The sequence below is a fragment of the Chaetodon auriga genome, chromosome 12 (genome assembly GCF_051107435.1).
Source record: "Chaetodon auriga isolate fChaAug3 chromosome 12, fChaAug3.hap1, whole genome shotgun sequence".
Lineage (NCBI taxonomy): Eukaryota > Metazoa > Chordata > Actinopteri > Chaetodontiformes > Chaetodontidae > Chaetodon > Chaetodon auriga.
This window is the reverse complement of record NC_135085.1, coordinates 26,646,282-26,667,148: the sequence shown is the minus strand read 5'-3', so window position 1 is coordinate 26,667,148 and position 20,867 is coordinate 26,646,282. Positions and strand designations below refer to the sequence as shown.

The following is a 20,867-nucleotide window of genomic DNA, read 5'->3' as shown; positions in this document are numbered from 1 at the left end:
AGAATTCAATGACAGGACTCCATGAGTCTGAGCTGGTTGAAAACATATTTAGTAACAGAAACTGAGTGCAGAACACTTTGGAACTAATGTTTTAGAGCTTCAGATTTCCAACCTCAAGATACTGAACAGTCTAGAAGTGTGCGTGTGATGTACTACACATCTTAAGAAAGTTTCTCAAACTTCAAGAGAGTTTGGAGAAGCATTTGCAGAGTTCTCAAAAGTCTGTGATCTGGGTTCTAAATCTGGGTTTTGAAGAACTTTAGAAGGTGAAGGTTTGGTGTTTGGTGCACAGAAAAGGTTCTAGGAGCAGGCGCAGAACTTTTGATGTTTATTATGGAAGTTAGCGAGAAGGTTCTAGACCTTGTGGATGGTTGTGACTGCAATAGTCCAGACAGACAATATTTTAGATAAATGTGAGATTTATGGGTCAGTATTTGGGTGTTCAGCCGTCAATCAGAAGGTTCTAAAATGGCATTCCTCCAGAGATCTGGCGGGCCACCTGCTCATCTTGGCTTTCCTCTTTATCCTTTCTCTCCTGGTTCCAGTCCTTCAAACCGTCCGGCAGTGTTGTGTCCTCCTCCATGCCTCCGGTTCCCTCCACAAAATCCTCATAGGTCGACTTCTCTGCAAACGGACGTTTGCCCAGTAATTCCACCATGTCACTCTTATCCAGAACCTCCTTTTCCAGCAGCCGCAGCGCCACCTGTAGGAAAACACAGGAACACAAAGAACAGGGTCAGAACTCCACATGAAGCCTGTGTGTTTTTGTGTGTTGTGAAAGACCTTGAATGACAAGGTTCTATAAATCAGAGCCGCTTCTACTTTATAAACACAAGGTATGTTGTCATGGAAGAAGGTTACAGAACATCAGAAGAACATTCTAGAACTGTGTTGCGAATGGCCTCATCACTTTTGAGCAGTGTTCTATGTTTGAGCAGGGCTCCAAGTTAAGTTTCAGGGTTCATTATCAAAAAGCTTGCAGAGTTCTTGCAGCAAAAATGTTCGAGAACTTAAAAGACAGAGTTCTGTGGCTCTAGTTCTGGACGAACAGATTTGCATTTCAAGCATTCTTCTCTTTCTCAGCACAGAAAACTCACTGAGAGAGTTTTAAAAACAAGAACTGGTTCTAGGTTATGTGGAAAATTTTTAGAGCAATTGCGTAGAACACCAAACGGACAACATTCTACTGTGTGGGACAGGGTTCTATGTGTATATCTTAGGCAATTCAGACTAGACTAGACCTAGCTGATGAACTGAACCAGGACATTAAACTAGTGAACCCTTCTGTGACAAACTCTACAAGTTCTAAAACCTTTGATTTGAGTTTAAACATTGTACAATTCTTGGTGCTCTCAGGACAGAAATGTTCTGGGTCTCAATGTCAGGATTCTATGAGTCAGATCTGGTTCTAGTTTATAAGGAAAAGCCTTGTTGTCACAGATGCAGATTGAAAAACACCAGTTGGAGAACACTGTATAAACTTGTGCCTGTGTTTGAATGACACAGAACCACACTTAGAAGAACCCTGCTGTTACAGTTCTCAATTCATAGGTCTTGTAAGCCTCAATGACAAGATTCTGACAGACAGCTTTAAGCCAAAGAGGTCCAGAATTAAAGGGATTCACATCATTCCCCGCTTCTTCCTCAAAGTAGGGAAGCGTCTAGAAGTGAGTGTAATGTAGAACACTGTGCTGGAACAAGGGTTCAAGAACCTGACACAGAGAGCGGTTATTGAACTGTTATTCATAGTTCTATGCAGAACTCCCAGCAAAGAAATGTTTTGATACTTCAGATTATTTGGAGTTCTAAGTAAGAACTTGTTCTACTTTATGGAGAGAATTTCTTTAGAAGCAGATTGCAGGACACCACATGGAGAACATTCTAGAAACGTGTGTGTTCTGTGACTGAGAATGTGCATTGAAACAGACGCTTTAACATGCAGATTCATCGTGTTCTCAGCACAGAAACGTTCCAGGATGCAGGGTTCTATGAGTCCAAGCTGGTTCGAGTTTATGAAGAAAGGATTTGTCATTATAATAACAGATGGCAGAACACCAGAGGGAGAACGTTCTATAAGCATGTTCTTGCTCTTCATACAGTCAACAACAAACAATCCAACTCCTGCTGGATGTCTGGGTTCTGCAGCCCTGCCCCCTTTCTCTCACATGTATCTAGATCAGAACCTGTTCTCTGTGTAGAGCACCTGAACCACCTCGTCTCCATCTGCGAGGTCTAGAACAAAGAACAGGCTGAGAGCCCTGTGGAGGGTCTTGATGGCGATCTAAAACAAAACACTGTCTATCTCCGGTACCTTCTCCACTTCGGCCTTCTTGTCACTCAGCAGTCGGTGGGTTCTCTGGTACGCCTCGCTGATGAGGCTTCGAACCTCTGTGTCGATGAGACGAGCCGTAGCTTCGCTGTACGGTTTCTCCAGAACCATCTCGCCCTGCCGGGGGAGGTCGAAGGACACCTGACCCACCTTCGCATTCATCCCGAACTGAACGATCTGCAGCACAACACAGGAGCCAGGAGGTCAGACAGGAACAAGTGTCATATTCTTCCTGTTCCTGCTGATTATTTTCAAACCACCCAGCAGCAGGCAACATCATATATATATATATATAAATTAATCTAATTAATTAGAGGCTTTGTGATTAATTAATCTCAATTAATCGCAGTTTAATGGTATAACAATATTTGCCACAAGAAGCCACATTTTGCTTCATTTGCTCCAGTGTGGGTTGCCGGCGCCGCTTGCTCGTACTCGGACCAGGACTGCTCGCACTAACAGCTCCGGAGGTTTCTGTGCTCGCTGCAACATGCTTTGCATTCAGGTGGTACCGTAGGCTTGATGTGCTTCGGTGGTAGGCAAATTCTTTTTTACACAATTTGCACAAAACCACGCTCTTATCTTGGACTTGGGGCAGCTACGTATCCCAGAATGCATTTCGTAGCAACGATAGCGGAGGAGAGGACTCACAACTGTAAAGTTACAAGTTTCGAAATACTACTGTTTTAGTAGTACGGAATGTGGTTTTAAGATTATTTTATGTGAGAAAGTGGATGTTAAAACTTAAAATCTGTGGTCGATGCATCACGATAGCGCGTAGTTTAAAATTTGCTCCAAAGTTTTCGGAGATAACCGGCAGACAAGCTGCGATGGTGACGTCATCAAGTACGCTGCCGTCCCTATCGCAGAATGACCGTCCTGCGTCCTCCCGTCCTGGAGAGACTGTACTCCCAGGTCCAACTTGCTCAGTCCGAACTGCCAAGTTCGTAAGTCCGAACTTGGCATACTTGGTATTGAGAAACGACCGTAGCTCTGACGCATCTTGTGCATCAGTGTGATCGGTGGACCAGGAACTCGTGCACTTACAAACGTTCCGTGTTGTCTGGAGTGCAAACTGCGATTAAATGCGTTAATTTTTTTGACGCGTTTTTTTTTTTGTAATTAATTAATTGTAATTAACGCGTTAAAGTCCCACCCCTAATATATATATATATATATATATATGTGTGTGTGTGTGTGTGTGTGTGTGTATATATCACTTTTGGATATTTGTGTTCTGAACACAAATATCCAAACGTGAATGGACTGTAGAGAACATAGTATTGATAGTGCAGTAATAATACAATAATACATATACACCAGGTCTGCTTAGTACTTTTTGAAGTTCACATGATGCTTTGGGGGATGCAAACAGGAAGTATGTTTGTGGTGGTTAAAAATAATTTTCAAACTAAACTTACAACAAAAGGCCACTGATGCACCAGTCTAGTTGGGTTGTATTCAGGCAATAAAAGAGGTCGATTGTCCAGCTCCTGCTAGCAGTGTTCTCATGGATGTACAGACTGGGTGACTGGATCAAAACTGACTGAGTTATGACCTCTGTGACCTCTGATCTGTGTGACCTCTGACCTGTGTGACATGTGTGACCTCTGACCTGTGCGTAGGCGCTCTGGGTGACCTTTCGGAGGTCGTCTTGAGCTCCGGTCGTGATGCGTCCGAAGAAGATCTCCTCAGAAACTCGGCCTCCCAAAGTCATACACATTCGGTCCAGCAGCTGCTCTTTGGTGTACAGGTACTGCTCTTTGGGCAGGTACTGAGCATAACCCAGACCCTTCCCTCTGGGGATGATGGACACCTGCACAGGTAACAACAATAATATGCTCTGAAACACCTGACCGGGATATCTTTGAGGTCACAATGATATAATAAACATTTCATGACTAAAGATGAGAACTACAGCTCCCACAAATCACACTTTCAAAGCATCATGGGAACTGAGGCTGATGAAAGGAATGCTGTAACTGTGAGAGAGAGAGAGAGAGAGAGAGACAGAGAGACAGAGAGAGGGACAGACAGAGAGACAGACAGAGAGAGAGACAGAGAGAGAGAGACAGACAGAGAGACAGACAGAGAGAGAGAGACAGAGTGAGAGACAGAGAGAGAGAGACAGAGAGAGAGAGACAGAGAGAGAGAGACAGAGAGAGACAGAGTGAAAGAGACAGAGTGAGAGACAGAGAGAGAGAGACAGAGTGAGAGACAGAGTGAGAGAGAGACAGAGAGAGAAACAGAGAGAGACAGACAGACAGAGAGAGACAGAGAGACAGACAGACAGACTGAGAGCAGACAGCAGCTCAGCATTGGTCACCTTCAGCAGAGGGTCGGCGTGCTCCAGGAACCATCCGGCGATGGCGTGACCCGCCTCATGATACGCCACCGTCTTCTTCTCCTCCGGCTGCAGGACCTGAGTCTTCTTCTCCAGACCTGAGACACAAACAGGAAGTTCTCAGTGTTTCACTAACAGACTGGAGGTCAGTTCTCTGAGTCTTCGGACGTGAGCTGCCGCAGGAACAGGCAGCCATGTTTCTGTCCAGAGCTCAAACCCCTAAGACAACATGACTTCCATCCAAGACAGTCACTGCGTAAATGTGATTCGCTGACAGAGACAAACAACAGGTGGAGCTGATCCTCCGGTTGGTGCCATTGATCCACCACAGAAGAAGAGACACAACGAGACAAAGTCATTAAAAGAGCTGCAGTCACAGGTCAAACGACGAACACACCTCTGTTTGCTTCATGTGTTCAAGTGAGGAGGGTTAGAGCCTCCTCATCATCGCGCCACACACATCATGGTTTCAGCTCTTCACTGACGTGTTAGTCACATGATTCATGACGTCATCATTTATTCACGCATCAGTTCCTGGTTTCATCCACAGAGCAACTTTCACACACGTTTATTTGAGTGTGGAAACCAAAAATATTCACTGACAAGAAAAACGAGACCAACTCAACGTAAAGATGTTTCACTTTTCATTAACACATAAAAACTGAACCATAAGGTTACAGACGGGAGAATTAATTCATGTTTTCATGTCTTCAAGAGTCAGTCTCTCCTGATTGGTCAGACAGTTTCCTCCAGCAATAATATCTCTACATCAGAAGTTGATTGATGAGTTTGTCGTGTTACTAATCAGCAGCATCTTGTGTTTCAGTCACATTACGTGTTGGTCAACGTTAGCTAACGTTAACAGGAAAGCAATCCCACAGGAAGCAGCCACAACAAACCTGCAGAAGAAGAAGAAATCTAAACTCTCACCTCCGATCACTCTCTCGATGGCCTGTTCAAAGTGTTTCTGGCTGATGGCGTCCGAAAGGTGGCGAGCGGCGATCAGAGCAGCCTCGTTACAAACGTTAGCGATGTCGGCGCCTGTTGGACAGAAAACAGAGAGGAGAAACCACGACGTGACGCAGACTGAGGGGACAGCTGAGTGAGGAGAGACAAGCCAAGAGTGCGTTTACCTGAGAATCCAGGTGTGAGAGCGGCCATCTTCCTGGCCAGAGCGTCTTTGTCCAAGTCGACCTCCAGCTTCAGAGGACGCAGGTGAACTTTAAAGATGGACGCTCGACCTTTAATATCAGGAGGACCTGAGACACCGGAACGAGTATTAAGACCATGACTCCACACAGGAACCTGGTTTTCATGGCTCACATCCAGACTTCAGAAACTGATTTATTCCTCTTGTCTTCTTTCACTGTTTTGTGATTTCTATCTTTGAAAGTCATAAAATATCAAAGAACCTCCACAACTTAACATCACAAAAACAAAGCAGCGCGCCCACATAAAGCCTGAAGAAGAGATTCACAGCGAGGCGCCACAAAGAGGAAGGAAGGTGAACGTTCAGTGACATTAAACACAAGCTGCTCAGCAGGAATCTGAGCAGCCGAAGACGAGCTGGAGACGACGAAGACGAACCCAACGTAAAGTCTGAAACAGATGTCTGACAGTCAGGAAACACAGAATAAATACTTTACAAATACAGTGAATGCAGTAGAAATATGTTAGAAATAGAGGACAGCGAGTACGCCGCACTGCAGTGCTGCAGCACTGCTCAGTAACACGGGAGCTCTGGACGTGGACGACCAGCAAATGTCATCAGAACCAAATCAAACCAAACAAAAATGGCCGACAACCAGCAGCTGGAAATGCTTCCAGGCAGCAACAATTGAGCTGAAAACACCACCTGACCCTTTAAAAATGAAACCTTTTGTTTTCCCAAAGTGACAAAAAAACAACAAAAGACAGGAAACATTTAACAACTCACCGGCTTGATGAGATTACCCACTCTTTACCTCAAATCATCGGCTTCCTGCACTCTTCTGGTGTGAACACAAAGAACAACGAGCTGAACTCACAGGAATCAAACCGTTTCTCACCGATGTAAATCTGTCTGTCGAAGCGTCCGGGTCTCATCAGAGCCGGGTCCAGAATGTCCGGTCGGTTGGTTCCTGCTAGAACCACAACGTTGGTCGCCGTGTTGAATCCTAAAAGACCAGAGCGGAGTGAGACCTCTAACTTCCTGTCTCCAGGAGACATTAAAGTGATATGTTTATACATTAAAAATGACATCATTACGGTATTCTAACGGTTTTAAGGGTTGACTAACGAGTAAATTCAAAGGCTGTCATTTATTGAGGACACCGTCCAATGGAAACCAAGTCTTTAACCTTGTTAACATGTCCAGGTGGTGTCACATATATTTGAACATGTGAGGAGAAAAAAAGGTCATGTCTGAGCAATGGACCAATGACGGGGCTTCAGGAGTCACCTCAGGAGCCAATCCTGTCAACCAGTGGGCAGGGCTACGGTCAAATGAGGAGGAGCCAGGTGTAGTCTGACTACTTTCAAAACGATGGCAGAGCCGATTTTTCTTTGAGCCTTCATGTTTTCAAGGTGTGAAAATCTGAGGGCTGAACGGCGGTGGCCTTTTTCCAGAGCGCTGCTGTCAAAGCTCTGAACAAAGACGGACGGATCTGAGCACAAAGCAAACTGACAGCCCACAGAAGGTCAGAACATTTGTTTGTTAAACTGTGTTTCACAAAGGACGATGAAGAAAGTGAAGCCACAGCTCTGGGGTCAGTTTGAGCTGGACCCTCTCTGAAAGGGGACGTGATGTGTATTCCCATGATTGCCGTCACCCACCGTCCATCTCCACCAGCAGCTGGTTCAGTGTGTTCTCCTGCTCGCTCTGTCCACCGAAGTTTCCTCGCCCTCGTTTACGACCGACAGCGTCAATCTCATCGATGAAGAGGATACAGGGAGCGTTCTTCCTCGCCATGACGAACAGATCTCTGACCTGCACAGGAAATGACATCAGGATACTTTCCATATAGAGCTGGTACAGGCCGAGCTCTTTTATTTGCAGAGACCCAACCATTCCCTCATGAGCAAGCACTTGGTGACAGCGGCGAGGAAAAACTTCCTTTGAACAAAACTTTTGCAGGTAAGTTTCAGTTTTCCCTGTTGGGAAAGTTTCTTCTGAATCTAAGAAAGAAACTTCTCTCCGAAACTTTTTCTCTGACAAAACATGAACAACTTCCACTGAAGCAGGAAGTAAACGTGGTGTGCATCAGTCGCAGACTGAACCTTTGTGCCAAACATGAAGAAACTCCCTCAAGGCCTTCGTTCATGGAAACAGAATTCCTCCTGAGGCGGCTGAACAAATCTTAACTTTATTGCTCCTGAATCTGTCCACACTGTGACAAAGAATCAGTGTGTCTTACATTTCCTGGAGTTCAGTCATTCATACACTTGTTCATTTAAATATTTACTTACTTTTCGTCTTTGCTGTAGTGAATTGCAGTGGAAACTTATTTATTTTTCTGTCCTTCAGTGTCATTAAACCTCCTACAGAGGCCATAAAGAAAAGGTGTTCTTAAGAAAGTAGACTAGACTGAAAAGTGAAATGAAATGAAATGGACTTCTGGTGACGACATGATGGAAGCAGCAGCCTGATCCTTCTGCTGCAGGAAGAAACCCGAAAAGAAACTGATGATGCCAAGAACATGACAGGAGTCCGGTGGACTTTGATGTGGTGCAAGATGGAAGATTAGTTTGAAGACCAGCAGAGTGAGGAGCCCAAATTAAAAACTGAAACACTTAAAGATATGATTCACAACAAGGACTCATTGACCGACAGAGGTTGAGTCACCCTGAAGAGAAGGACCTCAGCTTTTTGTCCAAAGTTCATAACAGCTATTCCAGGACGGACTTCTTCTGTCTCTCAGAAACATTTGAATAAAGTAATAAATACTGAATCAACAACGTGGAGTGACCACGCCTCTGTCGCACTGAATACAGACTCAGGTAAAGAACATTTCGTTCCATATCAGAGACAAACTGACTCTTTACTGACGAAATGCTCCAGCGGTGTAAGAGTTAAAACAGAATTTCAAATAGTATTTTGAGATGAATGATAATGAGGAAACATGCTAGAAAATATTAATATTATTAATATTATATAAAAGCAATTAGAAACAGAACATTAAACTACACATCCAGATTAAACTAAACGAATCCAGGAAGGCTTCGGGTAGGCAGAAGGAGCCTTAAGACTCTCTAAACAGAGATATTACAGAGCATATGCTTGTTAGCCCAAGCTAATTGAGTGGTTCCAACGATCATACATCCTATATTTAAAAAAACAGTTTCTCATCCAGAGGAAACAGCTGATGCCTTCACATCATTCTATAAAAAGCTGTACAAAGAGCCTAAATCAAAAACAAGTGATTACTTTATTGCCAGTCTACATTCACCTGCTTTGCCATAAGATAAAGCCTACACTTCCCAGCATCCCCTCTGAAGCCTCCACAGACAGGAAGTCAATAGAGAGAGCTTGTGTGTGTGTGTGTGTGTGTGTGTGTGTGTGTGCGTGTGTGTGTTACTCACCCTGGCAGGGCCAACGCCCACGAACATCTCCAGGAATTCAGAGCCGTTAACGGTAATGAATGGTACGTTAGCCTCACCGGCTGTAGCTTTGGCCAGAAGAGTCTTTCCTGTTCCTGGAGGACCTGTCAAGATGGCTCCCTACACACAACAGAAACAATCATTAACACAAAATACACACACTAATACACACTGAGGACCTGTTAAGATGGCTCCCTCGTGAACCAATCATGAACTGTCGAGCACCGTGCTCACCTTAGAGGTCCTGGTCCCTCTGCCGTTTCATGGCCCTACCCCTCACCTTGGGGACTGGCCATCCCCTCTACTCCTTCACAGTAATAATAAAAATATCATGACCCCTAACCCACCTGGAACACCTTGGCCCCATACTGACCAGAGAACTGGACCCTGCCCTCACCATGGGACCCCACCCTTGTCAGGCATCTTGCCCCCTGCCTCATCTTGGTGATTTTTTTCCTGCAGGGTGGTCAAGCCAGGGTGCCAGTCAGTCCATCCAACTGTCAGCAGGGGGGCGTTGTTTTTTGTCTTGTTGCCTTTTTACATTTTATTATTCCCAAGTGCAGATATTTACATGTGTTTGCTCATCCTCTTGTATACAATGCCACTGAGTGTCATCGTAATGATAATGCTGTGAAGGACTCGATCCCCTTCAGGGAGACCTCCAGCTTATTGCCTTCATGCTGAACCACAGCCTTGATCTTCTCTCTGCCTCCGTTCCAATGCTGAAGCTGTTGACAAGGACCTTCGAGCAGGTAGTGACCATCACTTTGAAGTTGTCACCACTCTCCTCAAACTCAGAGATGCTCTTGATGTCTCTGCCTTTCTGGATGAGTTCATCAGGGAGACCAATGGCCTTTATGTAAGGCTCAAAGTTCCCCTGAGACTTCAGTTGGTACTTTCCAGCAGTAAACACAGTGACAGGCAGTGAAGGTCAGCGTTGGAGCTTTTTAACTTGATACACAAAATCTGGTGTTACCTCCCATCCTCTGGTCCAGACGAGGCAGCAGACTCCCAGGAAAAGATGGTGAGGCTGACAAATGGACAGTTGGTGGGCAAATGGCATGGTAGGTGAAGAAAAGTTGGATCCAGACTAGGGATGAGCGAGTACACCACTATCTGCATCTGTATCTGTATCTGTTCAACCATCTAAATTATCTGTATCCGATATCTGTACTCGGAGTGGGGTGCCTGAACCGGAAATGGGCGTGGCAGTAAAAATCGGAAATGGGGAAATGGGTGAGGCTTAAATCGGTACATTATTTTAAGTCTGAAATTGATATACAATAAAAATATTAATATCGGCTACTGTGTGTGTTCAGCTATATGTGTGTAAGTGGTCTGTAAGACTGTTTATTTTTTAATGATCTGTGTGAACTTGGTGATTCATGCAAACATCCAGTGATGCAAACAGGGAAATAATATGTCAGCCTTGATCACTGTATTCTTCTCAAAAGCACCGCGTTCAGTATGAGCAAAGTTTTCCAATATTTATATCACCAGCTAAACTAAAAGCAAGCAGACGGTAAAAAAAAAACAAAAAAACAACCGGAGTGGAGGCAGTGACCGACGCGACACGAGCCGTTTTCAGCTCTGTCTTGTCAAATGCATCGCGTACGTTACGAAACAAGTCGTGAGAACAGAGCAGAGCGTGAAGACAGTCAGTTACCCAATGAGGATTTTCCTTCAGCACGAGCACGGATAGTGACGAGTTTTACTTGTATCATGTTCGTACTCGTCAAAAATGCTTTTACCCTCAACCCTAATCCAGACTGTATCCCCGTATCTAGGCCTTAAATTTCACATGAGCATCACACTGGCATGATAACAGTGTTATCGTATCGTATCGTATCGTATCGTATCTTCACACAATACTGAAGTGATACCGATTCCATCTTGTCCTGGACGCTTATGGTCGTGGTTCCACCTGTGAGACATAGCTGAAGTGGGAGCCTGCAGACAGCTGCAGAGATTAAAATGACAGCGAATCACTCACATGAGATGTGCGAGTGAAAAACGCGTCTGATATGCTTGAGCTCTAGACATGGGGTAAGGACAGGTGGCCTAACAATTGGCGGACTTTGTGACGCACTGCCAGGGGTTGGCAGGTTAGTGATGGACAGTCTGACATCTTCCCTGTGAGTCTCAGCTTGCAGGTTCACATCATGCTGCTTTTCTGAGCTCTGTCATTCATCCATCTAGGGGGTGAGTCGTTAAAGGCACTGATCGCCTCAACCCTAATCTCACGTTGGGGAACTTGCACCCCTCCATTCACTTTTGGGGTCTCATTTTACCCCCTCCATAATCTCGGATCTATGTTTTTTGTTGTTTTATTTTGCTTTTGTTTTGAGTTGTTTTGTATGAGATGGTACCATAAAAGTAAAAATTGAATTGAACTGACTCTCACTCCTGCCCTCACCTTAGGGATCTTGGCACCCAGGTCCTGGTACTGTTTGGGGTTCTTCAGGAAGTTGACAAACTCCATGATCTCCAGTTTGGCCTCCTCGCAGCCCGCCACGTCTTTGAACTTCACATCAATCTCATCTTTCAGGATCTTCGCCGTGGTCTCACTGACGCTGAACAGCCCACCCATCCCCCGCCCGGGCCGCCCCGCCCCCGCTGGGCCCCTCCGCAGCATGAACAGCAGGAAGCCAATGATGAGCACAGTGGGGAGCATGCTCAGCAGGAAGGTGCTGGAGAGGAAGGGCAAACATTACAAACCAATATAAATCTATATAAAGCAGTGCTGTGTGATCTAAGAGATGTGGTTCCTCACCCATCACTCTCCGTGGAATAAACTACCGGCAGTCTGTTCTCTCCCTCGATGCCAAGCTCGTACTGAGCCGTCTCCAGGTTCCTCTCAAATGTGTCCACACTACCAATGTTGAACCACACGTACTGCTGAAAGACACAAGAGACAGACTGAATCTGCTGCTCCCCCTCATGTTTGTGCATGTTCCTGTTGAACTCGGTTTTGTTTAAGTTTGTCAGTTGGTGCATTCAAGTCAAACAGGTTGCATTTGAAACACGCTCTAGAGGGCTGTCAACAACGTCCAGTCTCAGCGTCCAGGCTGAGAACTGAACCTGACGGCCAAGCGCTGAGCAGGTTAACTCCAGCAGCCTGACCTACCCACCAAGCTCGTCTGTTTAGGGGGAGCACTAACAGACTGGGGGGCATTAATTGTAAAGCCTACCATTGGTTATTTAATAATCTTTGGTTTCTTAATTCCAGAGAGGATCATTATTTGGGGTTAAACTTGACACTGTCATCGAGAAGATCCAAACTGTCTGAACCCTTGGACTGTTTATGGAAGCTCATGATACAATCTATACTTCATGGGCTCCATTTAGAAGCACTGACAATAAGCTGAACTGTGTCTTTTGAGAAGCACTGGGCTGAAATCTTAAATCTTGTGTGGTCATTTTTTTAGGTTCCTGTATCTTTTCTATATGGTTTCATTGTCTACTGTCAACTGCTACCTAAAGACACAAAGGATCCTGGGAGACCAAGTGACGTTTTCATACTCACATTGTTATTAACAGATTATAGATTTGATCAACAAAATAAAGAAAGTAAAATACAAATAAAAGACATTAGAAAACACTTACTAACTCTACCACACTTTAAAAAAACAAAAGCAGTAAGTTAAATACATAAAAACATTAAGACTGAAGTTACAAACTGACTTTAAACCCTGCATTAAAAAGTTCAGTTTCTGTAAACAGTAACTCACCCCGTCCACCGGCGTCTTCCCAGGAGAGAAAACCACTTTGACATAACGCTTGTTGACCACCTCTAACCTGTCCACCTGATGGATAAAACACATGCTATTTGCAGTAACCTTGTTACATGCTGTTTATTATGTCAGATTAAGATTGACAGGCTCAGATTTAGGTGAGCAGGTCACAGAGGGACAGAAGAGTCACATAAGAGACAAAAGAATCACATAGGAGACAGTAGAGTCACACAGGAGACAGTAGAGTCACACAGGAGACAGTAGAGTCACACAAGAGACAGTAGAGTCACACAGGAGACAGTAGAGTTACAAAAGAGACAGTAGTCACACAGGAGACAGTAGAGTCACACAAGAGACAGTAGAGTCACACAAGGGACAGTAGAGTTACACAGGAGACAGTAGAGTTACACAGGAGACAGTAGAGTCACATTATGCGATGGCTCAGTCACACGTGAGGATCAGATTGATGGTGTTTAAGTAAAGACAGAATGTGATTATGGTGATGACATCAGAGTAAAGACGTTGTCCTCACCACTCCTTTGGACAGATAGTTGTTGACAAAGTCCTTCCAGGTGACCTCTCGTCCTCCATCCCTGAAGAAGGAGTAATAGGTGACAGTTGTCCAGAATGCTGTTCCAATTAGGAAGTACATCCGAAACTCTTTATCATCCCAGGGGACATCACCCTGAAACAAAGACAACCTGAGATCAGAGACACACAACCAGGTGAGCACAGGTGAGAGCTGAACAACATCTGCACAGGTAACATCCAGGTGGAGCTGAACTGATCTGCTTCTCCACCCACACTAACCTTCTGCAAGCGGCTGTACCAGTGTGACTCCTCCCTACGGCCTCCTCGTTTTCCACCTCCTCCACCTGCTGCTCCTCCTCCACCTCCTCCTGCTCCGCCACCACCTGACCGTCCAGAGGCTCTCTGAGCATTGGCAGGTTTGGCCTCTGAGAGCAGAACAGACAATAATCGAACAATTAGGTTGACAGTAACCAGCACTAGACCTCACCAGATTCAACAGTACATGGTAGTAGGTGATGCAGGATGTTTGAGGATGTCGGAGGATGTCAGAGGATGTCAGCAGATGATGGTGGATGTCAGTAGATGTCAGTAGATGATGTCAGTAGATGATGGTGATGTCAGTAGATGTCAGTAGATGTCAGTAGATGATGTCAGTAGATGATGGTGATGTCAGTAGATGTCAGTAGATGTCAGTAGATGATGTCAGTAGATGACGGTGGATGTCAGTAGATGATGTCAATAGATGTCAGTAGATGTCAGTAGATGATGTCAGTAGATGATGGTGGATGTCAGTAGATGTCAGTATATATCAGTAGATGTCAGTAGATGTCAGTAGATGATGTCAGTAGATGATGGTGATGTCAGTAGATGTCAGTAGATGATGTCAGTAGATGATGTCAGTAGATGATGGTGATGTCAGGAGATGTCAGTAGATGTCAGTAGATGATGTCAGTAGATGATGGTGGATGTCAGTAGATGATGTCAATAGATGTCAGTAGATGTCAGTAGATGATGTCAGTAGATGATGGTGGATGTCAGTAGATGCCAGTAGATGCCAGTAGATGTCAGTAGATGTCAGTAGATGATGTCAGTAGATGATGGTGGATGTCAGTAGATGCCAGTAGATGCCAGTAGATGTCAGTAGATGATGTCAGTAGATGATGGTGGATGTCAGTAGATGCCAGTAGATGCCAGTAGATGTCAGTAGATGTCAGTAGATGATGTCAGTAGATGATGGTGGATGTCAGTAGATGTCAGTAGATGTCAGTAGATGATGGTAGATGATGGTGCATGTCAGTGGATGTCAGTTGATGTCAGAAGATGTCAGTAGATGTCAGTGGATGTCAGTGGATGTAAGTGGATGTTAGTGGATGTTAGTGGATGATACTAGATGTCAGTAGATAATGGTGGATGTCGGTGGATGTCAGTGGATGTCAGCAGATGTCAGTGGATGATGGTGGATGTCAGTTGATGTCAGTAAATGATGGTGGATGATGGTGGATGTCAGTAGATGTCAGTAGATGATGGTAGATGATGGTGGATGTCGGTGGATGTCAGTGGATGTCAGTAGATGTCAGAAGATGTCAGTAGATGTCAGTGGATGTCAGTGGGTGTAAGTGGATGTCAGTGGATGATGATGGATGTCACTGGATGTCAGTGGATGTCAGTTGATGTCAGTTGATGTCAGTAGATGTCAGTAGATGATGGTGGATGTCAGTAGATGTCAGTATATATCAGTAGATGTCAGTAGATGTCAGTAGATGATGTCAGTAGATGATGGTGATGTCAGTAGATGTCAGTAGATGATGTCAGTAGATGATGTCAGTAGATGATGGTGATGTCAGGAGATGTCAGTAGATGTCAGTAGATGATGTCAGTAGATGATGGTGGATGTCAGTAGATGATGTCAATAGATGTCAGTAGATGTCAGTAGATGATGTCAGTAGATGATGGTGGATGTCAGTAGATGCCAGTAGATGCCAGTAGATGTCAGTAGATGTCAGTAGATGATGTCAGTAGATGATGGTGGATGTCAGTAGATGCCAGTAGATGCCAGTAGATGTCAGTAGATGATGTCAGTAGATGATGGTGGATGTCAGTAGATGCCAGTAGATGCCAGTAGATGTCAGTAGATGTCAGTAGATGATGTCAGTAGATGATGGTGGATGTCAGTAGATGTCAGTAGATGTCAGTAGATGATGGTAGATGATGGTGCATGTCAGTGGATGTCAGTTGATGTCAGAAGATGTCAGTAGATGTCAGTGGATGTCAGTGGATGTAAGTGGATGTTAGTGGATGATAGTAGATGTCAGTAGATAATGGTGGATGTCGGTGGATGTCAGTGGATGTCAGCAGATGTCAGTGGATGATGGTGGATGTCAGTTGATGTCAGTAAATGATGGTGGATGATGGTGGATGTCAGTAGATGTCAGTAGATGATGGTAGATGATGGTGGATGTCGGTGGATGTCAGTGGATGTCAGTAGATGTCAGAAGATGTCAGTAGATGTCAGTGGATGTCAGTGGGTGTAAGTGGATGTCAGTGGATGATGATGGATGTCACTGGATGTCAGTGGATGTCAGTTGATGTCAGTTGATGTCAGTAGATGTCAGTAGATGATGGTGGATGTCAGTAGATGCCAGTAGATGATGGTAGATGATGGTAGATGCCAGTAGATGATGGTAGATGTCAGTAGATGTCAGTGGATGTCAGTGGATGATGGTGGATGTCAGTGGATGTCAGTGGATGTCAGTAAATGATGGTGGATGTCAGAGATGTCAGAAGATGATGGTGGATGTCAGTAGATGCCAATAGATGTCAGTAGATGATGTCAGTAGATGATGGTGGATGTCAGTAGATGCCAGTAGATGTCAGTAGATGTCAGTAGATGATGTCAGTAGATGATGTCAGTAGATGATAGTGATGTCAGTAGATGTCAGTAGATGTCAGTAGATGATGTCAGTAGATGATGGTGATGTCAGTAGATGTCAGTAGATGTCAGTAGATGACGGTGGATGTCAGTAGATGATGTCAGTAGATGTCAGCAGATGTCAGTAGATGATGTCAGTAGATGATGGTGGATGTCAGTAGATGCCAGTAGATGTCAGTAGATGACGGTGGATGTCAGTAGATGCCAATAGATGTCAGTAGATGTCAGTAGATGATGTCAGTAGATGATGGTGGATGTCAGTAGATGATGTCAGTAGATGATGTCAGTAGATGATGGTGGATGTCAGTAGATGCCAGTAGATGTCAGTAGATGTCAGTAGATGATGTCAGTAGATGATGGTGGATGTCAGTAGATGCCAGTAGATGTCAGTAGATGATGGTGGATGTCAGTAGGTGTCAGTAGATGATGTCAGTAGATGATGGTGGATGTCAGTAGATGTCAGTAGATGATGTCAGTAGATGATGGTGGATGTCAGTAGATGTAGATGTTTCTACCTTTGGCTGATGTTTCAGCTTCAGTGTTTTTTGGAGTTTTCTGACTTTCTGGAAAATATTTCTCAAAACCTGAAAAGAGAAAAACATCACTGTGTGAAACAAACACATTTCTGTACTTGTGAGGACCTTCACCATCACAGTTCAACGTGGAAACCCAATGAGCTCTAACACATTTAAATCTTAACTATGAAAATTCATGTTGCGCACTGAAAAAGAGAATAAAGCGTGTGATAAGCAGATCATTGTTAACAAAACTCTAGTACCTTCATTAGAACCCTGACCAATTTAAACAAACTAAAACAATCATTCTACGACCGGGGATAGAAGCGTAAACCGCTTGTCAGGCAAGTTCAAACTTTATCAAGTGGAAAGAATTCATGAGAAGGAGAATTCAAAGGGGTTTATTCCAACTGACCCAAAGGAAATAAACAAAACATTAAAAATATTTCATGAAAAATAAGAGCACACAAAACACATTTCTCGGAAGCTATGAAGAGAAATTATGGACAGATCAATGGAGCTAAGTCGAAGACGAAGTCTAAGTTTCTCTGAGATTTGACCTTTGAGAAAACATCATTACATGGATAAAACTACCGTCCACCAGCCCAAGTACAGAACCTCTGACCAACACATTTATATCAAAACCCTTGAACTCATTCAGGGGATGCGCCAGGGCTGCCGCCGACACATTTGTACTTATTGCAATGACAATTAGATCCCACCCCCTAATTACAGGAGTGACCATTGGAAACAATGAACACCTCTATGCAGATGATTAGATTAGATTAGATTGAACTTTATTGATCCCTTTGGGTGGACCCCTCAGTTGGAGATTTACTGTACTTTATTGATACTGTACTTTTATTAAAACATGTGGCGTCCTGACCAAAACTTACTGAACTATTGGAGGCTTTCAGGAGTATCTGTGGTTACAAGGTGATATAACACAATGCCTAATATTCTGTACCTTAGAAAAGAAAGTCCTTCAAAGACAGTCCATCCCTGTGGACAATATCTCATAACTCACCTTGTAGCTTTACCTATTTATAATAAAAGTCCCTCCAAGCAGAACTCAATCTCAACATCCGTATCAGAATCCCCTAACAGGTGGTCAGATCTTTCGATTTCTTTACTTGAACATGTCAGCATTGTTAGGATGAATGTCTTACTGAGTGAGACATTTCAACTGGCTGGAAAAGCACTGGGACAGCTACAGATGGACACTGGTTTCAAGTCTTCTCAACTGTTCAGCCATGAAAAACTGATTTATGCCAGACAATTTATTAAATATCTTAAAAGTTACCAAACAACCTTTTTGTTGAGTGCTTGAAAGGGAATGTTTTAATGATCGAAGATAATGTTATACGTTTCAGCATCACTGCTACATAAGAACAGGGTTCAGGTTGGTCTCTCGTTGTCCGCCGGCTGGACGGGAAACGGCAACTTTAAGGACATCATGTCGATTTTCACCTATTTTGACTGATTCTGATCAAGTTGGAGAAAGTTTGCTAAAACAGAACCGGGACGGGCGACACGTCGCTTAGCCTGTTCACTGAAGGACAGAGCGGGTTCGGACACCCTCACTGGGAAATTCTGCTGCTGAGAGCCGGAGCTACTGCAGGAACAAACACCAGGAGTCACACCAGATTGTGCTCTGATCTGGAGTCACACCAGATTGTGCTCTGATCTGGAGTCACACCAGATTGTGCTCTGATCTGGAGTCATCAGCATGAGAAGAGCTCAGAGTTTAGTTTCCTCTGCGTTGTCATGACTCTCTCTGTATGGAAATGTACTTTACTTGATGAACATACAGAGAGCAGAATGAAAACAGAAAGAACCAGAGTCTCTGATGAAGTCTGAGTTCACACACACACACACTTCTGTACCTTTAGGTGGTCTGGAGCTCAGTCTCCTGTACACTCCCAACAGGTCAGCAGGTCCTGCGGTGCTGGAACATGTCACCTGACCAACAGGACACAAGCGTTTTCAGCATTTAGCCAATCATCAAGCTCTTTTCATTAAAAACTGTTTTCAGGACACGTCAGCTCCAAACATTTTAGACTTTTATGAAAATTATGAGATAACATTTTATTTATGCAGCTCAATTTCTCAAATCACAAATTCAGGTCTTTACAGCCTGAACATCACATGAGGCCTCAATCCTTAGACCCTCGATTCAAGAAAAAGAGCAGGGGGGGGCCCTCCTCTGGACAGACAGACAGACAGGAAGTAGATACTGTGAGTACAGAACACAGTAAAACTGCATCTGACTGAGTGAAGATTATGACCTCCGAAGGCAACAAAACAGAGCTGCAACGAACAACTGACGAAGAAACTGACACCAACGAGAAAACACAACGAAACGGGACCAAACACTGACTCTGAGAGAAGGACCGGAAGACACAGAGGCCACGTCCTCCAAGTTTTCATGGACACAAAAACAAGCTGACATTCAGCCATTACAACCACTTTAAAGGCAAACTCTGAGTATATTTTAGACTAATGTGATTTTTCATAATTCGGCTATTTTTAAGCAAAAAAAAACAACAACATCAAAATGGAAGAAAGGGGTTCTGTCAATGTGCACCTGGTCCAGCAGACGGGTCTCAGTGCTGTTTCAGGTCGCCTGCAGCACGACCACAAACTGATGCTGGATCACTTAATAGGGATTAAAACACATCACTGTCTCATTTTCCTTCACTGTGCTGATTGTACATCTGCTGAAGGAGGACTGCTTCTGTGTGTCACACCTGGACACACCTGCACCATTAACGGCATCACAACATGACAGACAAGGCCTCCAGCTGGCAAACACTGGAGGAGGACAGTATGTAAAAGACTTCATGACGAGGCTGTTTCACACCTTCATGTTCTCACGTGCAGATTACTGGACGTTACACAAGTCAGTGACAGAGCTGATAACAGCCGTGATGCGTGACACAAGTGAATTTACCTGACGTAACACACAGGTCGATAAACACCTGGGTCACAACAGGCCTGTGTTTTAGCGGGACAGTGCTGACCTGACAGCGGGTCAGTGGGGTCAGTGCTCGGGGCTTGTTGTGGCCGCTGTCCCGGTTAGCACACTTAGCATATTCTCCACCTACCAGCCTGGCCGGAGCGCTGGAGGGCAGCAGAAGCCGGAACATGTTCCTGCAGCCGGCGGACAGCTGCAGGCAGCGGTGAGCCATCCTCAACGCGACAGTAACGGGCTCTACGAAACGCTCAAGTTCAATATCTCTGTTCCGTAATCACACTCCTCCGCCATCTTTGCTGTGGACGCTTTCTTCTTCTGTGGTTTCGGTAGTTTGACGTCACTGGGCGCATCACTGCCCTCTACAGGATGAAAGATGAATGACTTCTAACAGCCACCACCTGGATGACTGAACCCTCAGTACAACTTCATATTCTTTCATAGTACAAACTGAGGTACTTGTACTTTACTTACCCCTTTCCTCTCAATGATCTCAATGATTTGAATGTGTTTGTAATAATGTGGAGCTTTGGACTGTTGGTTGGACCAAACAAACATGGTGAAGGAGTCGCTATGGGCTCATTGTGACCACATTTCTCACTGTTTTCACAATGTTTCCAAAGTAAATGATCGATGGATGGAGAAACTGATCAGCAGATTCATCCAGAATGAAAAGAATCATTAGTTTCAGTCCAACACAAAACAGTTAAAATGAGCTCCACCTCAACCAACTCCAACAGGAACATCCTGCTGAGACATGAATGAGGAGACACAATGATCTAAAGAGACCAGAGACAAGAGGACAACAGACACAGGAGACACAATGATCTACAGAGACCAGAGACAAGAGGACAACAGACACAGGGTACACTTTGCTTCTTTGAACATTTCAAATACATTTCTATATTTATACAATGTTAGAAAACTGCAAAC

General features: G+C 44.4%; 1 protein-coding gene across 2 annotated transcripts; it reads right to left on the bottom strand.

The window, feature by feature from the left end:
- Positions 1 to 306: 306 nt before the first annotated feature.
- Positions 307 to 20,243, bottom strand: afg3l2 (AFG3-like AAA ATPase 2). 2 transcript variants are annotated; one of them, XM_076745163.1, is made up of 17 exons: positions 20,068 to 20,243; positions 18,847 to 18,922; positions 16,961 to 17,029; positions 13,796 to 13,941; positions 13,518 to 13,670; positions 12,983 to 13,057; positions 12,025 to 12,149; positions 11,668 to 11,941; positions 9,234 to 9,371; positions 7,488 to 7,641; positions 6,722 to 6,829; positions 5,807 to 5,932; positions 5,604 to 5,714; positions 4,656 to 4,771; positions 3,945 to 4,145; positions 2,312 to 2,506; positions 307 to 703 (listed from the first exon to the last, which is right to left on the bottom strand). In XM_076745163.1, exons 1-17 carry the CDS (start codon positions 20,149 to 20,151, stop codon positions 464 to 466), a joined length of 2,391 nt encoding a protein of 796 aa, XP_076601278.1. In that variant the 5' UTR covers positions 20,152 to 20,243; the 3' UTR covers positions 307 to 463. The 2 variants fall into 2 exon arrangements, with proteins under 2 accessions (XP_076601278.1, XP_076601280.1); XM_076745165.1 differs by having other exon boundaries at positions 12,025 to 12,146.
- Positions 20,244 to 20,867: the final 624 nt, after the last annotated feature.

Excerpts from the sequence above, each read along its gene's own strand:
- afg3l2 (XM_076745163.1), bottom strand. The coding sequence starts at position 20,151 with ATGGCTCACCGCTGCCTGCAGCTGTCCGCCGGCTGCAGGAACATGTTC. Across the intron at positions 11,942-12,024 it reads TATTCCACGGAGAGTGATGG|CACCTTCCTGCTGAGCATGC; the intron begins GTGAGGAACCAC and ends CTTCCTCTCCAG. Across the intron at positions 7,642-9,233 it reads TGGGCGTTGGCCCTGCCAGG|GTCAGAGATCTGTTCGTCAT; the intron begins GTGAGTAACACA and ends TTTCCTGTGCAG.